At 39.8% G+C, this 25,110-nt stretch overlaps 1 protein-coding gene across 3 annotated transcripts; it reads right to left on the bottom strand.

Moving 5' to 3' along the window:
• Positions 1–9,211: 9,211 nt before the first annotated feature.
• On the bottom strand, positions 9,212–25,036 carry LOC120573355 (ladderlectin-like). Of its 3 annotated transcripts, none has more exons than XM_039823050.1 (7): positions 24,909–25,036; positions 11,164–11,246; positions 10,583–10,692; positions 10,152–10,289; positions 9,939–10,050; positions 9,464–9,560; positions 9,212–9,377 (listed from the first exon to the last, which is right to left on the bottom strand). In XM_039823050.1, the coding sequence occupies exons 1-6, from the start codon at positions 24,977–24,979 to the stop codon at positions 9,493–9,495; spliced, it is 582 nt and encodes a 193-aa protein (XP_039678984.1). In that variant the 5' UTR covers positions 24,980–25,036; the 3' UTR covers positions 9,212–9,377; positions 9,464–9,492. The 3 variants fall into 3 exon arrangements, with proteins under 3 accessions (XP_039678984.1, XP_039678985.1, XP_039678983.1); XM_039823051.1 differs by adding an exon at positions 12,075–12,231 and having other exon boundaries at positions 9,212–9,560; positions 24,909–24,972; XM_039823049.1 differs by having other exon boundaries at positions 9,212–9,560; positions 24,909–25,035.
• Positions 25,037–25,110: the final 74 nt, after the last annotated feature.

Genomic DNA, 25,110 nt, shown 5'->3' with positions numbered 1-25,110 from the left:
ATCAGATCTTATATACAGTTACTTATCTTGTCATCTATTATACAACAGGGAACTGCAAACGCACACACAGAAACACACACACAGAAACACACACACACACACACACACACACACACACACACACACACACACACACACACACACACACCCCTGTCATCAGTTGTAATGAACTCTGAAACTCAAAAATGCTATTTGTTACTTGAATGCCAACAAAATGATATATAGTTAGTGTAACCTAAAGGATAATAGAAGTGTAATTTTAATGTAACATTTAATTAGTTTTTTATGGTAGAATTCTGTTCACCATAAAAAATAACAAAGCCATAAAAAAAAGTTATCACCTTCTTTTTTAAACAACTATATTTGCAGTTTCCTATGCGCAATGATGAGTAAAGAACTCAAATTGTATTTGCTCAGTTGTTTCAAGTTTTAGTCAATATCTGCAAGTTTTCTAAATGAAAGTAACTCATTAATTAATAATACATGTACCTACATGCTGGACAGTGGTGGAAGAAATTCTCGGATATTTTAATGTAAGTGGATTGGTTGAACCTTGAGTATTTGTTTCAGATTTTAGTATGTTTTCATAGCTGTGTGTCACAGTGGATGTCATGTCCTTGCTGCAAAACAAATCTACCTACTGGTACATAGTTAAGTAACCTGATCACTTTATCACCTGTGTAAAACATACTCTGTTACAAGTAAAAGTCCTGCATTCAAAATAGGACAAAAAGTATTAGCATCAACACTTAAAGTACCAAAAGCAAAAGTACTAATTAATAATATACCATCAGGGAGGCGTATGATTGGCCCCAAATTTATTCCGCAGCAGGACAATGACCCCAAACATACAGCCAATGTAATTACAGTTTTTTACAACTTGTTTACACACTAAAATGAAAATTTCCACACAATTTGCAAAATTCTACTCCAATGAGCAAAACACCTCCACAGATTTGCACAACATTACACACAATGTCTGATTCACCCTTTTTGCAAAACATTACACACAGTGATTTGTAAAACTCTACACACATTTTCACACCTTAGACACAGATAAGGATTGTGAGGTTACTTTCTTGTCATTACAAAGCCCCAGATTGCCAATGACCACACTAATGAACAAATTGGATAAACACATCCAGCAGGTGTGGAAGCACACGTGCTAATTTGAAAACGCTGCACTCAGGTGTGCAGCAGGTTAGTTCACCTGTCTTCAACAAAAATGGAAGGAGCTAGAAGAAGAAGAAGAAGAAGAAGAAGAAGAAAAGTGAGAATGAGAGGGGGAGCTCAAAGAGGAGATGAAGGAGGTAGAGGAAGAGGAGAAGAAGGACTTGGAGCCTGTGATGTGGATGAAATCTTATGGCCTGATCCAGCCAGACGGAGAGATGATGAATAGTTACAGTATTCTTGTTGCTTTTACAGTAATTTTTCTTCAGAGTCAACGTGTATGTACTTCATGCAGTAATTTTTATTTGTCTACAGATTTTATTTGTTTCATTGATTTCATTGTTGGTTGATTACTGTAACTGATTATGGTAAGAAATACTGTAAGTATTGAAATAAATACTTTTAATATATTCAGTCTGCAGCATCAGTGTTGTGCTGTGCTTGGTAAGTTTATAGTAGGCCTATTTGTGTACATTCTCCCTATATCTCAAACTAATCATGAAGAATGTTGTGGGTTTGTCACTATTTTTTTGTCATCTAAATTATCCCTTACATAACAATGTCTGGCCAAAAATCCAGTGCATGCTATTTCCTAAAATTAGTTTTTTAATTATCACAGCAGTGTGAAACTGGCTGCAATAGTGTCTGATCATTGAGGACTGTGTTGGTTAAATGAAAACTAATAGCATTTTCACAAATATGTGTATATGTTTTGACTGAAGTGTGTATGTTTTGACTGAAGTGTGTCATTTTGCAAACAATCTAGGAATTATGCAAATTGAGTGTGGTGTTTGGATAATTGTGATTATATTTTGAAAAAAAGAACCCGGTTTTCAAAATTGCGTGTAAACAATTGAAAAAAACTGTAAAAACTATCTTTAGCATAAAGAAGAACAAGGAGTCCTGGAAGTGATGGTATGGCCCCAGAAGACTCCTGATCTCAACATCATCAAGTCTGTCTGGGATTAAGAAGCCTACATCTGCAGAAGATCTGTGGAATTGATGAAAAATATTAATATAATTTAGATTTCTCTTCTTTTATTGAAGAAAATAGACTATTAGCACTTCCTTTTTTGTTAGCCTTCTTGATTACTTAATTTAGTGATGCATTAATGTGATCATCACTTTAATGTTGCAGCTGGTAAAGATGGATTTAATTACGGTATATACTGTATACCTACAATATAACATCATCATTTATTCGTCGATGTATATGTTTTATAAATACATTTTTATTTAAGTGCAATATTTGCCTCAGAAGTATCATGGAGTAGAAGAAAGAGTAGCAGAAAAACTAAAGCTCAAGTACTTCAAAAATGTATTTAAATATATTACCGGACTAAAGAGACATATTTCATATTTCTGTTGTTGACCTTTAAGGTGGCAAAAGAAACCTTGAAGGATGAGTCAGCATTAAGTTAAACCTTCCTTATCATTTGGGATGAGACAGTCAAAATTATGCAACCCAGAAAAAAGATAACTGATGAAATCATTTCTCAACTTTGAATTCATACAGTCTTGTATAAAGTACTTGAAAGCATAATTGAGTAAAAGTACAAGTATGTTACCATGAAAATTACTTTGTTAGAAGTTAAAGTCTCCTTTTAGAATAATACTTGAGTAAAAGTCTTAAAGTATCTGATATTTACTGTACTTAAGTATCAAAAGTAATTTTCTGATATTAAATGTACTTAATTATTAGAAGTTAAAGTAAAGGTAAAAAAAACTTATGAACTTTATGGCCAAAGGTGTGTAACGTTATCTTCATCACAACGATCGTTGAGGTGGTCATCGTCTGTTACCATGGCGGCAGAGCCTGCACCAGGTGCTTCCATGACACTATCGGTAATTATGCTTCCTCCTCTTCTTCTTTAGTTTTGGCCTATGGTTGTTGTTTTTTTGCCACTTGGCAACAAACAGGCATTAGGTCACCAAAATGGAGTGTGCATTATCTTGGCAATTCAGGAGCAATGATTTGACAAACCAGTGTTTCGTTTTTTTCCAGTGTAACAAATTTCTTCTGATGTTATTTTGTAGTAACGAGTAACTAAGATACTGAGGAGAAATGTAGTGGAGTAAAAGTATACATTTTATTTATGAAATGCAGTGGAGTAAAAGTAAGTTTCTGGAAATGTAAATAACGAAGTAAAGTATAGATACGTGAAAATTCTACTAAAGTACAGTAGAGAAGTATTTGTACTTTGTTACATTACAACACTTAATTCATACTTCTGCAAAATGTACTGTGGAAGATGAATTGGTTGCAAACGCTGTCCCTGGCTGACCTTTTTAGCTGAAATCCTGTAACAAGGAGAGCTTAGTTAGTTTTCAGATGGCAGTTTTTCCAACACAGTCTCACTCCCCACTCGTCAAATGTATGACGCATGGTCAAGGACCCTGGCGTCAAGTTTCAACGAAATAGGGGTACCCTTGACGTTGTTTTTCGACGAGGGGGTCCGTCAGATAGACATTCATGTTATTCCCTCACCGTCCGATATCGACGAAAGAAAAAAACACGCCTCCCGCCCCTTAACTCGAAATCTATCAACATTTATTTAGATGTTATCATGGTATTCATTTCTTTATTTTAATAATATTATTTCGTTCTTATTACCGGTGAAATATTACAGTAGGTATATGCTGTAATATAGAACATTACGATATGATCCGAGCTAGCCGATATCCCCCAATGCAATGCGGCCATTCATTACTCAAAGAATCGGTCAGCGATCAGCGGGTCTTTAACGCCAGGATCGCTTCAATATACATATATACAGTCAGTGATTGTGTCACCAGCAACAACACGTTGATCAGTTTTGTTCCAGTAAGTTATGAACCATAATAACGTTTAAACGAATCCGTGGAAAACTCCGGAAGTGACGTAGTACGTCCCGCTCAGCGGATACGAAGATAAAAATAAATAATATTCGTAATATTGATGTTTTTTTCTAATGTTGTATTTGAGGAAAAAACAATAAAGATAGTTATAGCCTAATATTAAAATACAGTTTCATGTATTTGTCTACGTTTAAACGAATCCGCGGAAGTGACGTGGAAATTCCACACCTCGTCTGTGAAAGAATGTTCCACGTTGTACGTGAGAATTTACACAATAAAATACTAATAATGAAAAAATTGTGGTTTATATTTAGCACTTTGATTTGCCTTATATATACTCTATAAAAAACCTACAGTTGAGTGTTTAGAAATACAGCCTAATGGCTTGTTTGACTAATTTGCATTTGTTTTGAATTGTACTGTTGTGAAAAACAATAAACTATATACAAAGAGAAGCATTTTTTATTTTATTTTCCATGCATAGTTATTTAAAAACGCAATTTTCTAGTTTTGCAGTTGATGAATATTAATAGCAAAGATTAAAGGGGAAAAACATGAGTATATTTATGTGTGGGACTTAGTTTGATTTAAAATCACACTGCATTATTAGTTGTTTTAAATAAATTACTTTTTTGAAATATCAATTTATGGTAGGCCGAACATATTAATTATTATATTCAGAAGATGATCCTCATATCAATCACCGTGGTTGTAGCCATCCTAACCTTTGTAGCCTTTACTGAGACTACCTTTTCAAAATTAAGAAGGGACTAGTTTTAGGAAGCATTTTCAGGAAATTAAAAGGATAAGCAGATTTTTGCTGAGGTTTTTGTTCACAGAGTAAGATGTATATAGCTTTGTTTGGGTATGTATACATATACAACATGTGTTTTGGCATTTTTGGCACACTTCTACCTCAGCCCTACTGCACAAAGACAAAACTCACACATCTCATTCAACCATTTCACAAGCTGAGGGTCATGACATGGGTCAGAGCAGTGGTTCCCAACCTTTTTTCCTTGGTGCCCCCCCTACTCATGTCTAAGAAAAGCTGACCCCCCCCCCCCTTTGAAACTGAAGTTGAGGTAACTCTCGAGATAGAGCTGGGTCCGAGGATATCAGAGGTCATAAATGATGAACCAATCCATCGGCTCTGCTCCTATAGGCCCAATGCTGTTCACATGGACAACAAGCACCTTTGGCTGGAAGGCCCGTGTTGAAAGTGTGTGTTATCATTTAGAGCAGACACCCACAGTGAATCAGATGGTTTATGTTATACAAGGCTGCATTACAGAGCATTTTATTATGACTGTCATGAAGGTTGTGGAGAGGAATAGAGACCAGTCTCTCCAGGCAAGCTCACAGAATATGCTCTGCTCTATCTTTATTCTCCATGCCAAGTATGAGCTCTTATCCTCTGGCAGAAGATATGGGTAAACTTAACATTTCTAAACTATAGGCCTAATTTGGACCTACCTCAATTAAAACTTTAAATGTTGCTTGAGATTGAGGGTGTGCAATAGCTTCATGATATGAAGCATGGTTGTGTTGCTCTTGTCACTGTTTGTGAAAGATGAGCAATAGATTGTTGCTGTGTGATGTGCTTCAGTCTAGCCTATATCACTTTGTTCATGTTGTTTTTTATTATTAAGTATGTCAGCTGTATGATAAAACAATATGTCAAGTGTTATTTGTGAAGCATTTGAACTCAAGGCAGATATCCCTCTGGGGACAATAAAGTATCTCCTGCTAAGTGGTCTCCATGATGTGTAAAAATGAAAACGTTGTCGTAGGACTATAGCAAACACATCGTTGGAGAGGTCTCAACCTGGAGAGTATCACTTCCGGAGTTTTCCGCGGATTCGTTTAAACGTTATTATGGTACATAACTTACTGGAACAAAACTGATCAACGTGTTGTTGCTGGTGACACAATCACTGACTGTATATATGTATATTGAAGCGATCCTGGCGTTAAAGACCAGCTGATCGCTGCCCGATTCTTTGAGTAATGAATGGCCGCATTGCATTGGGGGATATCGGCTTTGAATGCGTTCTGCTCGGATCATATCGTAATGTTCTATATTACAGCATATACTGTAATATTTCACCGGTAATAAGACCGAAATAATATTATTAAAATAAAGAAATGAATACCATGATAACATCTAAATAAATGTTGATAGATGTAGCATTATAGTTTAAAAAATATAAATCAACAAAAAAGCAACCCAGCTTCCCTGGCCGAAATAGACCGAAATAATAACATTAAAAGAAATACATATAAACCATGATAATATATGTGAATAATGTTGATTAAAACAACGGTTATTGGGCTAAAAATACCAATAATAACTGTCACAGATTTCGAGTTAAGGGGCGGGGGGCGTGTTTTTTTCTTTCGTCGATATCGGACGGTGAGGGAATAACATGAATGTCTATCTGACGGACCCCCTCGTCGAAAAACAACGTCAAGGGTACCGCTATTTCGTTGAAACTTGACGCCAGGGTCCTTGACCATGCGTCATACATTTGACGAGTAGGGAGTGAGACTGTGTTGGTTTTTCCAGTAAAAACAATGTATATCTAGATGTGTTGATGTTTAAAGTGATGGTTCGGAGTAATTTCACCCTAGGGTCCTTTGCACCATGACGTCGAGCCAAACACCCCCCCAGAAGCTTTTTTCACCTGGGTCGAACTTTGGGAGAGTTAGCGTAGAGTAGCGTTATCAGCTGAATAGCTTAGCACAGGGGCTAATGGATCCACGTTTGTATCTCATAAATGACCCCACTAATAATGCCCGAAATGATACCAAACTTCTACACTAGTACAAATAGGTTATGCACTCATAAAACGATGAATTGGAAAGTTTGTAAGTACATGTAAAGTCAAGATCACGGTCCCAAAGTTTTTATATGCTCCTCACTATAAAATAGTAGGGATGACATTTATTACGTCCCCGATGCACACATAGGCTACATGCTGAGTTTTTATCATTAGGTAAATTCCAAAAAATCACATTTTATTTCTCACTGAGTCCATCCATCCATCCATCTTCATCCGCTTATACGGTGTCGGGTCGCGGGGGGAGCAGCTCCAGCAGGTTTAAGCTAACTAGTGCAGTGACCGCTGAAAACTGTTTGGAGCGAGCTGACTGCTTGGCCTGCATACTGCATACAGCTTTCTTTTTCTTTCATTATGTTAGACTCCTAGCAGTTTCCTACATTGTGTTTTTGCTAACAAACGTAAGGTCAGCTTTAAAAAAGGAAATACCATTGGCAATTGTTAATTATCCTAGCATTGACCTAGCTTTGCCACCTAGCACCACGTAGCAAGTTAGTAGCGTAGTAAAGTTAAAGGAGAATTCCGGCCAATTTTTACGTTAATCTTGATCGCTATAGCTACGCGAGTACTTTCAATAGAAAAAACCCTGACCCGAATCAGTGCAGGTAACACAGAGAAGCTTCAGCTACGTACTACAAGCGTCCCCTGAGCTAAAACGGCAGTGCTCGGGGCAAGTTTTAGAGTGCCTTTGTGCCTCTTACCAGACACAAAATGCAATTAAAATGTCTGTGCAACATGAACAGGGACCTTACATGACAACAAGATGCATTTAGCAACTTAGCCATACAACTTAGCCTACACTAAATGACTAAGTTGCGAAACGCATCTAGTTGTCATGTAAGGTCCCTGTTCATGTTGCACAGACATTGTAATTGCATTTTGTGTCTGGTAAGAGGCACAAAGGTGTGATAGAAATTTCTTTGCAGCAGAAGAGTTTAGTAAATATCAATGATAAAAATGAATACGAATAAAGACTGTTTGAGAATTAAACCAAAAGCTGGTCTTTGAGCATTTATTATATTTTGCAAAATATGAGAATACAGATTCACAGGTACACGCAGTACAACTGAATGAGCATTTCTAAACTAAAATCTAAACATCACATCATCATATAGTCAAAACCTCTCTTAAGCCACCCCTCTCACTTTATCTTTTAGCCTGGCCATAGTTGAAAAGAGGACATCATGAAAAGTCAAACCATCCTCACCTTCCTCTCTGCTCTCTGTTCTCGATATTAGCCTAAACAACAGTTTATCTCAGGAGGCAGAAGGAGACATGGTTTTGTGGCCTTCTCGACTTTGTCTGCTAAAAAGTTAAACAAATGAGAAGCTAGAGTTTCTTAATAATAATGCTTCTAGGCTAAGAGTTCATGGCTTCAACTGTCCCTCTCTGGTCTTTAAGAGTCTAAGAGGAAGGAACAGCATTCTATGAAGGTTTAAAACAATCTTTAAGCAAATGGTTAAAATCATTAATCAATAATGGTTAAAATAAAATTTTACCACAAAGGCACTCTTTATCTCATGCCCCCATAACTGCTGTTTTAGCTGAGTGGGAGCTCTTGGCATTAGCTGCAGCAGCTCCGTGTTGCTAGCACCAATTCGGCTCGTTTTTTTTGCTATCGACAGTACTCATATACATATAGCGATCAAGATTAACGTAAAAATTGCCCGGAGTTCTCCTTTAATGGCATATCTTTGTGATAGAAATGTCCACTTATTACTTAAAGGTCCCATGGCTTGAAAATTTCACTTTATGAGGTTTTTTAACATTAATATGAGTTCCCCCAGCCTGCCTATGGTCCCCCAGTGGCTAGAAATGGTGATAGGTGTAAACTGAGCCCTGGGTATCCTGCTCTGCCTTTGAGAAAATGAAAGCTCAGATGAGCCGTTCTGGAATCTTGCTTGTTATGAGGTCATAACAAGCAAGGTTACCTCCCATTTCTCTGCTTTGCCCGCCCAGAGAATTTGGCCAACCCATGAGAGAGAGACATCATGGCTTTCAAAGAGAAAAGTGGCAGTTGGTCAAGGCCCCACCCCCACTCTCCACCTTGCCCCTCCCTTTATCCTCCTCAATAGCTACAGACACATAAATGGCACATTCTGAGGAAAGCTCATTGTGGGACTGGCTCTAGTGGCTGTAATTCTGCACCAAGGCTGAATTTCGGGAAAGAGACTTCAGATACAGTATTAGGGGACCACTAAGGTCTATATAAAAGCATCCAAAGAGCACCATGTCATCGGACCTTTAAAAATGTGTATGTGCACAATGATATTTAATGATGTTACAGTTAGATTTCTTTGAGAAGTAAGAAGTTTTAAAACAAACTACTAGATTTAACACAGACTCACAGACCAGCTGGCTTCAATGCTTGAGCATTTTAATTTTGCATACTGAAAGACAAGAAAGACCAGTTCACTCTCCAGACAGAATAAAGTTGTGCTAAAAGCATTATTTTCATAACTCGTTCAGTCTGCTCTTAGGCCTAAGAGACAATCCAGCTCCTGTATGTCACTTGTCTCTTCAATCCTTTGGTAGCGTTACAGCGATAGAAAATGAGATATAGATTATATAGATGAGACTGAAAAAACAGTATTTGTGCTGTCGACAGGTACTTGATGCCTCTGTGTCAGCCCAGGAATCATCAGATTTTCTTGCTGCAGACAAATGGGAGAAGGACAGAACACCCAACATCATCCCAGCATTTTCCTTCTGTAAAAAAACAAAAACACAGGAGCGTTTCTTCTTTTTACGAATACAAACATCACTACAAACCGTGTCAGACAGAAACCACTGTAGTACTGTCAACATTATGGTTATTGTTTTAAACATTCATAAGAGACAAGTCACAGTCAAAACCATATCAATACAGCAAATGATGACATTCTGATTAAATGTCTCAGTTCATCATTTGCATAGATATAAATAAACGTTTGTGATACAATTTATGGTCTGCATTTTTCCACCATAGTCATTCACATTTACATTCTGTAATTGCTTCTCAAGAAAATCTCAGAATTGACCAGTGCATGAAAAAAATGTTTTTTAGTATTTTACTTTCACCTCTCAATAGAAATACTGTAAATGTACCTCCGAAGTTCATTTGCAGACAGTGCTGACTGCCACGCCAGTTGCTGGGCTCTCCAGGACACCAGTTCTGGTAGGAGAAGAGTGAACTATCACTCCACAGCCATACACCGTCCTACAGACAAGAGAACAGAATATTACATAAATCAATAAAGATTTGTTTAATCAAATGACTGTCAGATTGTGTAAATAAACTAAATGAATAAAATAGCCTACCTCTTGGGCATCAGTGCCTCCAAGCCATGCTTCTTTAGACTTTATACTTAAAGTGGTGGCCATCATCCTCTGAATCTCACGGTACTCGAATAGGTTATGCACTGATGCAAGGTTCCCACCCAGGGACTGACAGTTTTTCTGATAAACAGACAGGAGTTTAGGGGCTGCAACTAACAATCATTTTCATTGTTGATTAATATGTTGGTTATTTTCCCCGACTCATTGATTAGTTGTCTATAAAATGTCAGAAAATGGTAATGACGATCAGTGTTTCCCAGAGCCCAAAATAACGTCCTCAAATGTCTCGCTTGACTTGTTTTGAAAAGAATATCTTTGAGGTGTCCACAACTCAAAGATATTCAGTTCAACACAAAAAAAGGAAACAAAAAGAACTTTATGTAAAGCAGTGAATCAAAAATCCTTGTGATTACCTCAGCTTTAGCCCAAGTCATGGCTGTTGGAAAATACTGGAAACAGCGACCGTTGACCTCAGACCAACCGCTGGGACAAGATGTCGCCCTCTTGACCAGGTGACTCTTTACTGGGAACAAATAAGAGAATAAAGCGTAAGTCATCAGTTAAAGTCTCTAAGTGATCTTTATAAGTTTAAATGATTGTATTGCCAAAAACAAAAGACAAGATCCTATCATCCCTATTCTGGCCTCTGGTTACCAGTCAGTTTCTAGAGTTGATTTGGAAGCTGTAGTTTCACACTTTGGGAACTATTTTGACGTGCTCTAATGTCACTGTGCATTATTTCCCCCGTTGTCCTGGATGCTAGCAGTGTTGGGGCTAATGTTAGCCGGCTCCTGATCTTTATTAGATTCAGGGAAGTTTACACTCCAGTCAGACTGTAAAAGACAACGACTGACCTATTAGATCCTTGTGGCCTCGGCTTCTTTAAAAGCTGGACAGTTTAACATAAAAGATAATAACTTGGTTAATCACAAGACAAGTAAATCAAATTCCTCCCTATTCATTCCACAGTATACCATCTCTTTATAATACTGACCAGCAGCTCTGGTCAGAGCCATCATGGCACAAAGAAGGGCAGCCACAGTCCGCATCTTCATGTTGGTGATGATTTCAATAAACCTTTGAGAAAGAGACAAAGACAGGTTAATCATGCACCATGGTAATATCAGCTATCAGTCCATTAAAGGAAAGAACAGAAGAGAGTTTGTACCAAACCTGCAGATCAGAGTTTATATACATTTACTTATCTTGTCATCTATTACACAACAAGGAACTGAGTGCACAAACAAACAAACACACACAAACACACACACACACACACACACACACACACACACACACACGCACAGCGTTATCAGTTGTAATACACTCAGAAACTTAAAAATGCAATTTGTTACTTATAACAAAATTATATTGTATCAGCCGGCAGGATGCCGTTGTGTTTACTGTTCTGCGCTGCTGTGCAATTTTCAATTCAATTCAAATTTATTTCAAGTGCAATATCACCATAAGACATGGTCTCAAAACACTGTACAACAGGGAATTCAGTAAGAAGTTAGGCTTAAAATACAAACTACATCTAAAATCATTGGGTATATATACACATACATAAAACAAATTCAATGTGGTACAAGGGTAGAAAAAGAAGATTGAAGAAGTCATAGTAATGCTCCATAATGTTTTGAAAATAGAAATGTTTTGAGTTTTGATTTAAAAGTGGTGATATAGCTGGCTTCTCTGGTTATTCCAGAAGTGTGGTGCTCGATAAGAAAAGGCACGGTGGCCTGCCGATATCTTTTTGACCCTAGGAATTTCTAAAAGATTGGTACCCAGGGAGCGGAGTGGTCGTGCGGGGGTATAGGCTTTAATCAGTTTGGCTAGGTAAAAGGGTGCAAGGCCATTCAGTGATTTGTAGGTTAAAAGAAGGATTTTAAAATCTGCTCTTGCCTGTATGGGTAGCCAGTGGAGTGAAGTTAAGACAGGAGTTATATGGTCATATCTCCTGGTCCTTGTCAATACCGTGGCTGCTGCATTTTGGACGAGCTGCAGGCTTCTAAGTGAACATGCAGGGAGGTCGGAAAACAGGGCATTGCAGTAGTCTAGCCTAGAAGACAAAGGCATGAATCAGAGTTTCTGCATCACGCTTTGTTAAAATCGGTCTAATCTTTTCAATATTGCTCAGATGGTAAAAAGCAGTTTTTGTAACATACTTAATATGATCTCGGAAGTTTAGCTGAGAGTCAAATATAAAACCAAGATTTTTAACAGTTTTGCTCTCAGTGATGTTGCAACCATCTATGCGCACTATACTATTCTTGCACTTGGAAGGCCTTACTACCAGGAGCTCTGTTTTATCAGCATTCAACAGTAAAAAGTTTCTGCACATCCATCTCTTAATTTCGGATAGGCAATCCTTTAGCTGGTTCATTTGGTTCAGTTGGGTGGGGTCATTTGCATGAATAGGGACATAGAGTTGAGTATCGTCTGCATAGCAGTGAAACTTTATGTTGAATGCATTCATAATATTGCCAAGGGGAAGTAGATATATACAGAATAAAATAGGGCCGAGTACTGACCCGAAACTTATATTGGCAGGCTTAGAGGTAGCATTGTTGTATTCCACATATTGGGATCTATTTGACAGGTAGGAATAAAACCATGATAAAGCTGACCCCTGTATCCCGATGTGCCTCTCTAAGCGAGTCAGCAGTATTGTGTCGTCTATTGTGTCAAATGCGGCCCTTAGATCAAGGAGCAGTAACAGAGAAATTTGCCCAGAGTCTACTGTTAATGTCACGGGGCGGAAGTGGATGTTTTTATTTGAGCATGCTTTTATTGGATTGCGGTGTTGTTATTGTTTGCTGTGGTTTTATTTTTTTATTGCATGCTTTTTTTTTAAATGTGTGAGTGTTTTTAATGTCGGTCACTTCCGCCAGTGTACATTTTAGCAGGACTAATCAGGCTAATGACTTTCACCTGGGGGCGAGAGGGGGTTGATTGGCCCTAGAATAAAAGGGCAGGACCTTAGAGGAGCCAGAAAAAGAGAGGCACATGGGAAAAGCAGAGGCCATGGTGAACATGAGGAAGGCCTGAGAGACATCAAGGAAGACGTGGAGATACGACAGAACACTCGGAACGAGCGGCGAAGCAGATAGGAGATCAGACAAAGACACAAAGGGAAACAACCTTAGAGCGGCCTGAAGCCAGCGCAGCAACCCAAACACCGACCGCTAGCGGAAAAAGTGGAAGAGTGTGGAACTCTCCCTTCCGCGTAAGTCCCGTTTTGAGACCGGTGTTAGGTGGGGTTAAACGTGATGAAGTGGTAACAGTTGCTGAGGACGTGTTACTGGCCGGAGTGTTTTCTGTTGCAGGTTATACCCGAGGAAGGCCGCACAAGGAGAGGAAACTGGTTGCCAGCAGAACCCTGTGGACTTTGTAAAGTCAGGACTCCCGTTCTGTTTGGACTGTTTTAGTTGATTGTTAGTTAGTTGGTTTTAGTTTTTTAGTTTTTAGTACATTTTATTGTTTTATCCTTGTTAAAATAAATGTGGTTTCTTAACTTGTTGTTTTATTCATTGTTTTGAATGCATCATTTTTGCTGCTCTCCCCCCGGCACAAAAAACCTGTTTTTAATCTTTTACCTGTTGTAGTTTTAAAGAGGTCCTAGGCCTCAAGCAAAACCTAGGTGGCGTTGTCAGCCCTTCCTACCTATATTTATATATTTTATCATTTTTATATATTGGGATTTTAGCTTGAACGTGCCTATAATCCCCCCCTCCCCTTTTATTACATTAACAGTAGGTCGTTTGTCACTCTGGTCAGAGCTGTTTCCGTGGAATGACAGGAACGGCAACCGGACTGAAATTTCTCAAATAGACTATTCTGGGATAGATGGACTGTGAGTTGGTCAGCGACAGCTCTTTCGAGTAGTTTTGACATGAATGGTAGATTTGATATTGATCTGTAGTTCTGCAAGATTTTTGAATCCATGTTTGGCTTTTTTAGTAGTGGTTTAATAATTGCTTTTTTAAAAGCAGATGGAACTAAACCCGCTGATAATGACCTATTTACAATGAGAAGACAGGAACTGCAGACTGATCTCATGAATTGGCGTATGTATGAAACGCCAATTTGTATTCCGTTTTTGCGTGTTATCAAGACGCATAATCGCATTTTTGCGTGTATATCAACGCAAATCGGCCGCCATTGGCCTACATTGCGAGTCCATTTCCGCCGTAGCGAGTAGTATAAAGGAACGGTGGATTGGGTAAGGAGGCAGGTTGGGGTGGTAGATGGGTAAAACACAGGACTTTCACCTGGGAGAGCCAGGTTCGCGCCTGCGTGTGGTGATTTTTCGGCCGTTTTTTTTTTTAAGTTTTTGTTTTTAATAAGCCTTACCCAATGTTTCTTTCCTAAACCCAACCATTTGTTGTTGTCGTTAGCGTGTTTTTGTCATTATTTTCCGTGTTTTTGTCACCGTTTTGTTACTAAAGCCTTTCCCTGTGTTCTTTTCCTAAACTCAACCATTTTTTTTTTTCTTAACAGGCGTGTGACGTTGTTCTCGCGATAGTATGTCGCGTTCTCGCGATAGTACGCCGCGTTCTCGCGATAACGCGCAACGTGGCGAGGCCACGTGGTGGTTCTGTTTACATCAGCTGTATACAGCCTGTATCATACACTGGATAGCTGAAAATGGCGTACAATAACACGCCATTTGGCTTTATGAAAGTGGCGTATATATTTACGCAAAGTCATGATGCCATGTTGGGAACTGAGAAAAACAGGTAGTAATTCCTTAAATAAACTGGTTGGAATTGGGTCTAGTGAACATGTGGTGGATTTAGAAGCGGTAACTATGCTCATGAATGATTCTGGGGAGATAATGGTAAATGGGTTGAGTTATTAAGTCGTCATCGGACTCACTGATTGACGCATCACTCATATGTCTTATCATATTTCTAATTAGATCAATTTTGGTCATGAAAAAATCTAAAAAGTTTTCAGCAGTAAAAGTTGACTTTGTTACAGTGCTATTTTGTGTGAGACTGACCACTGTTTTAAAAAGAAACATTGGGTTATTACTATTTAAATTAATTAACTCCCAGTAGTAAGCTGTCCTGGCGCTCAACATTGCTTGCTTATAGATCTTAAAACTGTCCATCCATACAAGAAGATGGTCCTCTAGTTTAGTCGCCCTCCACTTTCGCTCCAATTTTCTGCAGTTTTTTTTAGTGTACAAATATTGTCACTAAACCATGGGGCTAGTTTAGACTGTGTTCATCTCCGTGTTTTTAAGGGAGCGACAGAATCCAGCACCGTGGTTAACCCATTTAAGCCCAAATTTTTCACAGACATGCAAATATGCAAATCATGTGTTATCAGCCACCCTTTGAAATAATCAAGAATTATAAAAAAAAAAAAACGAAGGAAAGTAGATGAAAAAGTGCGTTTTATCACCGGTCACAATTGTGACCGGTGGGATAATATGCGTATTCTCAATTAAACGTTGCTCAAATTGTTTTTTTATTAAAATAAGGGTATTCTGACAGCAATCACTGAAACAGAATACAAAATACTTACTAAATCAAGAACTTGGGACTTTCCACACTGATACAGTATGAACACAGACATTTTGTATTCATTTGAATACAACTTGCAACAGCATTACATGTAGCATAACATGTATTGACACATTTATTTTTAACTAAAATAAAACATTTTAAATTGTACTTGTGCAATATTGTAATGTTGGCATAACATTTTAGTGCAACATTAACTAGAAAATGTACATTACAGTCATGTACTTCATTCACATTGAACATAAAAACTTGAGGAACGATGTACTAGGGGTGGGGGAAAAAATCGATACAGCATAGTATCGCGATATTTTTCGTGGCAATACTGTATTGATACACAGACGCCAAGTATCGATCTTTTATGATATATGTGTTGGTCTGTTTGTCTGCTTGACAATCACATTTTGCACCAATAAAACTGAAGTGAGATGAACAAACAGAGAAATGGATCTTTTTAGATACAACAGATGTTGACAAAATTTTCCTTTGGGGACATCATTTGAAATTGGGAAAAATCTGAAGTTGGAAAAAGGTAATACATTGCAATATATCGCAGAATATTGCAATATGTTTTAAATCGCAATAATATTGTATCGTGGCTTATCGGGGTATCGGTATGGTACGAGGCCTCTGGTGATTCCCACCCCTACAATGTACCCTCTTGAGTATACCATCAAGAAGAGTCCTCATTTATCGTTGACGGATACATCCATTGTATCAGGACAGCCCCGTTTGACATATTCAGCAGCATTTGGGCTGTATACTTTGTATTCAGGAAAGCTAACAGTGGTCGGCCTCTTTGATCGTTTGAACACCCATGGCCCTTCTGGCTGGCCCCTCTGGTGGCTAGAAGACCCGCTAGAAGGTTCGTCAGACCCACGATTTTGGCAGTTAGAGGACCTTAAGGTTTTATTGGACTTGCTTCTCTGGCGGTTAGAAGACCTTGAAGGTTCCTCAGACTGGCCATTCTTGCATTCAGAGGACCTTGGAGTGTCTTTAGACTTATTTCTCTGGCGGCTAGGATATCTTGGAGATTTCTCAGAATGGCCAGTCAGTTGGTGTGAGGACGTTGGAGGCTCTTCAGTCTTATTTCTTTGGTGGCTAGAAGAGCTTGGCTCTTCAACAGTAGACGCTGGTGAAGAAGAGATTGGCTCTTCTGGTTGCCTGGTAACGCTTTTATAGAACCCCTATACTCTCCATGTTCTGTGGTGACACGTGGTAAGGGAAGGCTGGATGGGGGAGGGGGGCTCATACTCATACTCAGTTTTGTTCCGGTCATCATCTGTCTCCAACAGTTCAGCATGTGCATTTAAAATCCTGGCTGGCAAATGGCCCATCTCCCCCTCATAGGCCATATCTGACCCATCACTATCACAATCACTTATAATGGCATCTTTCTCATTTTGAGGTATGATTGCAATGTTGCATGCCTTGTCTGGGCCATCACCTAGATCCAACATGTCAAGGACTTCACTTAAAGTAAATCTAAAATAAAGAAAAAATGTAGGTAAGATACGCAACAAGACTTTTGTTTGTATAGAAGTATGTTTGCATCTAGATACAACATTCTATCCCACCGGTCACTATTGTGACCGTCGTAAATATTTACTCATTCTGCAAACACACCAAACACATTTGAATAATTACAAATGTATATATCATAACTAGACAACTTAAAGAGCATGTGTACAAAAAATCTTTTTCCTATGTTTATTTTAACATACTTTACTAACCTATTATTTGGGAGCTTTGAGGCAGCCATCCTCTTCTCAAGGTGCAACCAGAAAGTAAACAGCTCTGGTCACGTGACAATTTACTCAAAACATTTGACACTGCACACATTTCATTGAAAGACTCCATTATTTCAATATTTACTGAAAGAGTGTTGGGAAATTCCCTAGTAACATTTTTAGAGGCTTATAAATATTTTTTTTTTTTGGGTTGAAATGGGTTAAGGCGCTGTTAACGCTGTTAGATAAGTCATCTAGGGAGGTGGTAGCACAACAGGAGTTTAGAATGTCTGGTAGAGTCTGGGCCATCATAGTTTTGGCAGTACTGTCGATTCGACGATACGTGTAAGTTCTGGGGTCAGGGCACATTAGGATATTAAAATAAAAAAAAATAAAAAAATACAAAAGTGATCTGAGACAGGAGTCTGCTCGATAGAGGAGATATCAGCATTTACTCCACGTGTAAAAACTAAATCTAATGAGTTCCCACAGTTATGAGTTGCGCCATTCACATGTTGTACAAAATCAAGGCTAGTAACTAGGTCCATGAATTCCCTAGCTCTGAGATCGGATCTGTCATTAATATGGAAGTTAAAATCACCCATTAACAGCACAGTGTCTTATTTAATCAGCACTATGGATAGCAGATCTGAGAATTCCAAAAGGAAATCAGAGTTTTATTTTGGGGGCCTGTATATTGACAGAACAAGGATGCTTTTTGGGGCTCTAATACCAAAAGCTAGGTATTCAAAAGTGGGAAAAACGCCAAATTTACGTTCTATACTGTTGCTGGCATCAGAGAAGATAGCAGCGATCCCACCCCCTTTTTTCCCTTGCCGTGCCGAAAACAAGAAATTGTATTCTGGGGGGAAAGCCTCAATGAGAACTGTTGTGGCAGTGGAGGATAGCCAGCATTCAGTAAGAATAAAAAAATCCAAGTTATGCTCAGTAACAAAGTCATTAATGTACACAGTTTTACTAGTCAGTGATCTTTTTCAGTAGTGCAAACTTTAAGGGTTCTGGCGACCTTAAAGCAGAAGGGGCAGATGTAGAGTGTGAGGGCATAGCTCCCCCACTGGATAGTGGCAGCACCAGACAAGGGAGCCGCTCTGGTATACGAAGAAACACTGGTTGACTTATTCTGATTGGGCGCTTCCTCCTAGTTACGATTTCGACAGGAACAGAAGAAGTCAATGGGGAGCAGAATGTCAAGGGTGGGGAGTGTGGAGGTGCAGGCTGTTTAATGGGCCTTTACTTTGACAGGTTGCTATTCAGTCTAGTCTAGGTGGGAGATTGACAGCAATACATTTAGTGAAATTGGAAATTAACTGTCTGGACCCTTTTCTGTTGGATGTAGCCCATCTAATCTGAATAGCTGTGGTCTCGACCAAAATGTGTCAAAATTACTAATATAGGTCAGGCCTGTCGCTGTACAGAAGCGTTCATTTCCATGTCTGATCGTTGGTAGAGGAACCGACAGAATGCATGTTCTGCCCAGGTTCTCCACAGTAGAGGTCAGGCACTCAAACTCTTTTGAAGTTTCATCAATTGTCTTGACATGACGTCACAAGCACCAGCGTGGACGATCACGGTGTGCACAGAGGGATGACGCTCAAATAGCAGTGGGAGAAGTTCAATACAGTTTTGGACTTTGTCGCCCGAGAAACTGTAAATAACGGCTCTAGGAAGGTTAACAAACCTAACGATTGAGTCCCCGATACACAAGATTTCAGGGGCCTCGCCGCCTTAATTCCTGATTATCGGCGAGTAACATGAGAGAAGCGGCTGCGAGTTGGCTAACACGCTATGAGAGTGTGTATTATTAGCATTAACAGTAGTAGCTGCAGGTGCATGTCCAGCATCGCTGCTGGAGAAACCCAGAGCTGGGGCTGTGATGGAGGCAGCGGAAGAGGCCAGACGCGAGGGCCTGGTCGTTCTTGGACACTCACCAGCCGCTGGGGGTCCCTGATTCCAAGGTTCGCCAGTCCATGGAGGCTCCGTGGATGGAACCGGCATAGAGGGAGCAACGGCGAGGGAGGTCGTTGTTGTTATAGCGTCACCGGAGCTCGGAACGGGAACGCCGTGGGGCTCATCAAGAAGGGTTATCGGAGCTGTTCCATGGGGTGCTAGATCTGGATAGCTCTCCGATGGGGGACCCATGGTGCGGGGGGCTGATACAGCAGGAGGAACGCTTCCTCAGTCTCCTGGGCCTTGAATGATGTTCTACCTCAGATGTTGGTGTCGCAGCCATCTCCAGGCTTTCCTCATAATCATGGCCAGCAAGGGGGGCAAACCGGTTAAACAGCTGTAAGGCCCCATCATCTTGGCCAGCGGATCGAAGAGGGGAAGGGAAACTTTCCTTTTCTCCTTTACCCATCTTTGTGCTGCACGTATCCCGAAGGAAGTACAGAGGGCTGTGTTCGCCTCGTGTGGATTGGGATTTTCCACACGCTCTAGACGGAAAAGCAAGGAGTTCAGCTCAGTTTGTCGGCAGAGCAAATCATCCATGAGACATGCGATGCATCGCAGCTCAGTTTTAATGTCAGTAATGGTGGTGGTAGGATGCGGAGGGAAATCCCCATCATCAGTGACTCCATTTAATTCTCCGGTGTTCTTAGAGTTTCTCTCTGTCAGAGTAGCTTGCTGACTGTCTGACTGATACTGAATGACTGAGCATCTGGACATCTTGCAACAACTTTACTCCATGTGACTCCCAAAGGTCAAGATCAAGGATCATGGGACCATGTTGTACAGTTCCTGTTCTAAAATGTTCCTGCATTTTCTTTATTGATGAACATAGACTATTAGCAGTTCCATTTTTGAAAGCATTCTTAGTTTCTAGCATTTTTTTCACACCTGCCTCAAACTTTTGCATGTGTATATCATTGTACTACAATTAGTGATGTATTAATGTGATCATCACTTTAATATTTTGGCTGGTAAAGGTAGAGTTTATTAGGATATATACTGCTGGGTAGCTTAACCTATGATATTACATTATAATTCATTAGTCAATTTATATGTTTTATTTTATTCATTTTTAAAGATTATTTTTTGGGCTTTTCCACCTTTAATTTTAGACAGGACAGCTAGGTGAGAAAGGGGAGCGAGAGGGGGAAGACATGCAGGAAATTTGTCACAGGTTGGATTCGAACCCTAGACCTCAGCGTCGAGGCATAGACCTCTTAGTACCTGTGCACCTGCTCTAGCACTGAAGCTGCCCGGGCACACCGTTTTATATGTTGTATTAAAAAATCAAATTGCAAAGTAAATAAAGTTAATTTTTTTAAGTGCAATATTTGCCTCTGAAATATCATGGAGTAGATGCATTAAGTAGCAGAAAAACTGAAACTCAAGTTGTTAAGGAATTCCTTGAGTTTTATTAATTATCATTTGTTCATTTTCTGTATAGACTGTCTTCAAAACTCTCTCACTGTTCTCTGTGCTGTGAACTTGAGATGCAGTAAGAGGCCCATCTAGAGGTTTTGCTTACAGTGACAGTGCAGGAACATTCTTGTATACGCTTGGAACCATTCGTTGAAATTTGTCTGTCAACTGAGTAAGTGACCCCAAACTTTTGACCGGTAGTGTATATATGAAATTGTATGGAGACATGCAAAATCTTGTCATTGGTTACTAAGCATGGTTATGGTAAAGAAATATTTTCATTGGTTTAGAAAAAATATTGATTTGGCTGCTTTCCAATGAGCATACACTTTTTGTTCTGTAACAAGTATAAAAACATTGTAAGCTCTGTGTTCTTTGGGAGATGCTGGGGAAAACTGATCAGATGAGACCTTGTTACTTTTCCTCAGTAACTTCCCTGTCATTAATTACATAAAATAATTGCAATATATCATCCTAACCATCTCTGTGTTTTCTGTGCTTTGATTATCTCTAACAAAGTACCTCAAAAATGTACTTAAGCATTTTACTGGAGTAAATAGTCATATTTCCAGCCCAGTCTCACGGCAGTTCGTGAAATGTTCACGTTATTTAATCTATTGATTAGTGTACACGGAAACTTTTATCTAGTTTTTTTTCGTGATGGTCAGCACGTTTTTTTATACTAATGTATTTCAGTGGGAAGCATCTTTCGTGATCACAGCACGATTCTTTGGAAAACAATGCCAATGTAAAGTCAATGAGAAGATGACGTAGCTTTAAGAGTGACTACGGTAGCGAATAGTATGAAAGCCCGAAAATCCGCATAGGGAGGTTGGTTGGGGTGTTGCATGGGTCAAACAACACAGGACTTTCGCCCAGAAGACCGGGGTTCGTGTCCCGCGTGTCACGTTTCCTAAACCCAACCGTTGCTTTCTTCTTTTACTAAACCCAACCGTCCCGTTGTTTTCCCAAGTACCGTTATTCTTTTCCTAAACCCAACCGTCCCATTCTTCTTTTCCTAAACCGCTTCCCCGCTGCAGCCCGACTGGCAGAAATAATTGTGCTGTGATCACGAAAGATGCTTCCCATTGAAATACATTAGTTTAAAAAATGTGCTGACTATTGTAAATTATGTTAACATTTCACAAACTGCCGTGAGACTGGGTTGACATTTCACTCTGTTGTTGACCTTTAAGGAGGCAAAGGAAGTCTTCAAGGATGAGTCAGCATTAAGTTAAACTTTCCTTATCATTCTTGTTGGGACATTCAAAATGATGCAACACCGATAAAACGATAACTTTGATGAAATCATTTCTTAACTTCTAGAAAATGTACAGTGGAAGATGAGTTGGTTGCAAACGCTGTCCCTGGCTGACCTTTTCAGCTAAAATCCTGTAACAAGGAGCTTTAGTTAGTTTTTCATCCCCTTCCTGTCCAGTGAAAACCATGCATTTCCAGATGTGTGGATGTTGGATGTTTGTGGTGAACTGAAGGATTAAGTGTTCCTTTATGTGTTGAGAAGATTCTCCTCCTTCTTAAGTTAAATAATGTCTTTAAAGTGCTCATATTATGCTTTTGGTCTTTTTCTCTTTCTGTGTAATATATCGTTTTTGTGCACATTATAGGTTTACAAAGTGAAAAAGCCCACAAATGCGTCCCTTTGTAACACATGTTATAATGCTCGCCTAGCTGCTAGCAGTGGCGGTTTTTGGCATGGGCGAACCGGGCAGCATTTTTTCATGACTCATGGGGGGCGGCACAAGAACTTAAAAAATATATATATAATCCACTGCACCGCAAAGTGGTTTTCTGTTATCTATCATTTCACTGTGTGGGGATTTGGCAAATCAGCGCCCCCTGCAGCTGCAGGCACCCTACTCTAGAGAGGAGCATCGCAGGACGTACTGTGTGAGAAAGGAAAAGAGGAGGGGTCGCGGTGGACAGTTCACCTCTGGGTCTCACAAATGGAACATGGAGGGGAACAGGGGACCACGAGCCTCCTTGAGCTTATCACTTTTATGCATCATAGGGATCTATCGGAGATCTACCCCAACTTTTGTTAATTTTAATAACTTCAATAATTGTAATTCATAAAATTCAATAAATGTAATTCAATGTAGAACCACCCCGGGTTGCTAGTGTGGCATGCCCTCATACTCTCCTTCTGACTGGCTAGTAGTTCTTACCTATCTATTGCGCATGTGCGACTCCCAACAAAGATGGACCAAAAGTGAGATGCCTCACTCTGTAGCTAAAACAGAGAGTTCAACACACAGGGCCCTATTTTAACTATCTGAAACGCAACTATCAAACGTGAAACGCAAGTAGCTTTGTGGGCGGATCTCGGGCGCTATTATACCAGTGGGACAAATGACTCTTGCATCCGACGCAAATCTAAAATGGGTTGGTCTGAAGTAGCTAGGTGTGGTTTGGGCGTAACGTGCAATAAACCAATCAGAGCGTCATCTCACATTCCCTTTAAGATCAGGCGCACTTGTTCCATGGCGTATTGCTATTGTGATGGCCGATTTGCCTGGCGCACGCCAGCGGGAGCTGTCCGGGATGTGGCAAAGTAATAAATGCTCGTCTTGACCGGGTGGCGATGTTGCTGCCTCCAAACGCACCACCTGCTCCTTTTGTGCCCCTTCCTCCCCCCCCCCCACTCCATCTCCGTAATATTTTTCCTTGTAATTATGTATGGTTTGCAAAAATGGGAACTGCTGCGTCCGGGTAGATCAGAGAAGCAAAGTGTATACGCGGTGTGCACACGCTATATTATGGCCAAGCATGCAGTCCTAAAATAGCATCTGAATAACGCACCACTGACTGTAGACCAGGTTTTTCCTGGTCTTTGGCGGAATTGTTTACTGAAACTGCAAAATAGCACCAAGGAACATTTGCGCCTGAACACGCCTCCTCTTTTCGCTGAACCGCCCCCGGGAGTGCAAATACATTCCCTAATTTACCGACGTGCGTCTGTGGAGGGAAAAGTTCGCTGTGCGTCAGGTGCAAAATAGGAATGATACATGTGTCGGTGTACAAAGGCAATTGCGCTGAGTGCAAGATAGGGCCCACAGGGTGAAAAGAGGAGCTGCAGCAATGTGTAGTACAACAAAAATATGGTGTTTTTTGGAAACTTAACTATGTAAACCTATTCTGATATAACCTTTAAATACAATTATGAACCTGAAAATAAGCATAGTATGAGCACATTAAAAAGCCTCTTGGATCAGCTGGAAAATGCATCATCACAAAGCTGAAAACAGGGCTGTTTTCTGACACCATGAAAAGTTTAAAAAAAGTTTAGAGATACATGGTTCTCACAGGACAGCTATGCTACAAACATGATGTTCTTATGGAATATGATGCATTGCTGTAGATTAAACTAGGAAGAGGGAAACAGTGACAGGAAAATTTCACTTCACAATGATACTAGAACTGTAAGTACATTTTGCTGATAATACTTATACTGTATAGTTTTACTGCAATGAAATGGTGAAAATGACTGCAATTTATGGTGTTTTTAAAAGAATAACTATCGTTTTTTTCAACCTGGATCCTATTTTTCTATGGTTTTGTTTCTAAGTGACTGATGGGAACAACAATCTTAGACATTGGTCCAGTATTAAAAGGAACACGCCGATTTATTGGGAATTTAGCTTATTCACCGTAAACCCCAGAGTAAGACAAGTCGATACATACCCTTCTCATCTCCGTGTGTGCTGTAACGCTGTCTGACGGTTCCAGCATTAGCTTAGCCTAGCACAGATCCTGCAGGTAACTGGTTCCAACTAGCCTACTGCTCCGAATTGTGACAAAATAACGCCAACATGTTCCTATTTACATGTTGTGATTTGTAGAGTCACAGCATGTACAAAAAACAACGTAACATGAGACACAGCCATCTTCTAACAGTAAACATGTCAGGTGTAGCAGGGAGGAGTAGGGAATGGCGGACCCAAAATGCAGAGACAGGCAGGCAGGCAGGAGAATGTGTAAGGTGGAAGGTTTATTCAAACCAAGAGTCCAAAAATCCAACAGAGAACTGACTAACAAAACAAAGGAAAACCAGAAACAGAACTACTGACCAAAACTCACGGACGAGGAGACAGAACTGAACACGGTTGGGAAACTGGGAAACACACAAACAAACAATCATCTGACACTGGACAAGGGGAACACCAAGACTAAATACACAGACTAATGAGATAACACAAGACAGGTGACACAAGGGCTGGGAAACAGGTGAAACACATTAGGCAGGGCAGAGCAATCAACAAAAGGAGGGAA

The sequence above is a fragment of the Perca fluviatilis genome, chromosome 14, assembly GCF_010015445.1.
Source record: "Perca fluviatilis chromosome 14, GENO_Pfluv_1.0, whole genome shotgun sequence".
Lineage (NCBI taxonomy): Eukaryota > Metazoa > Chordata > Actinopteri > Perciformes > Percidae > Perca > Perca fluviatilis.
This window is presented reverse-complemented; position numbering and strand designations above follow the sequence as displayed.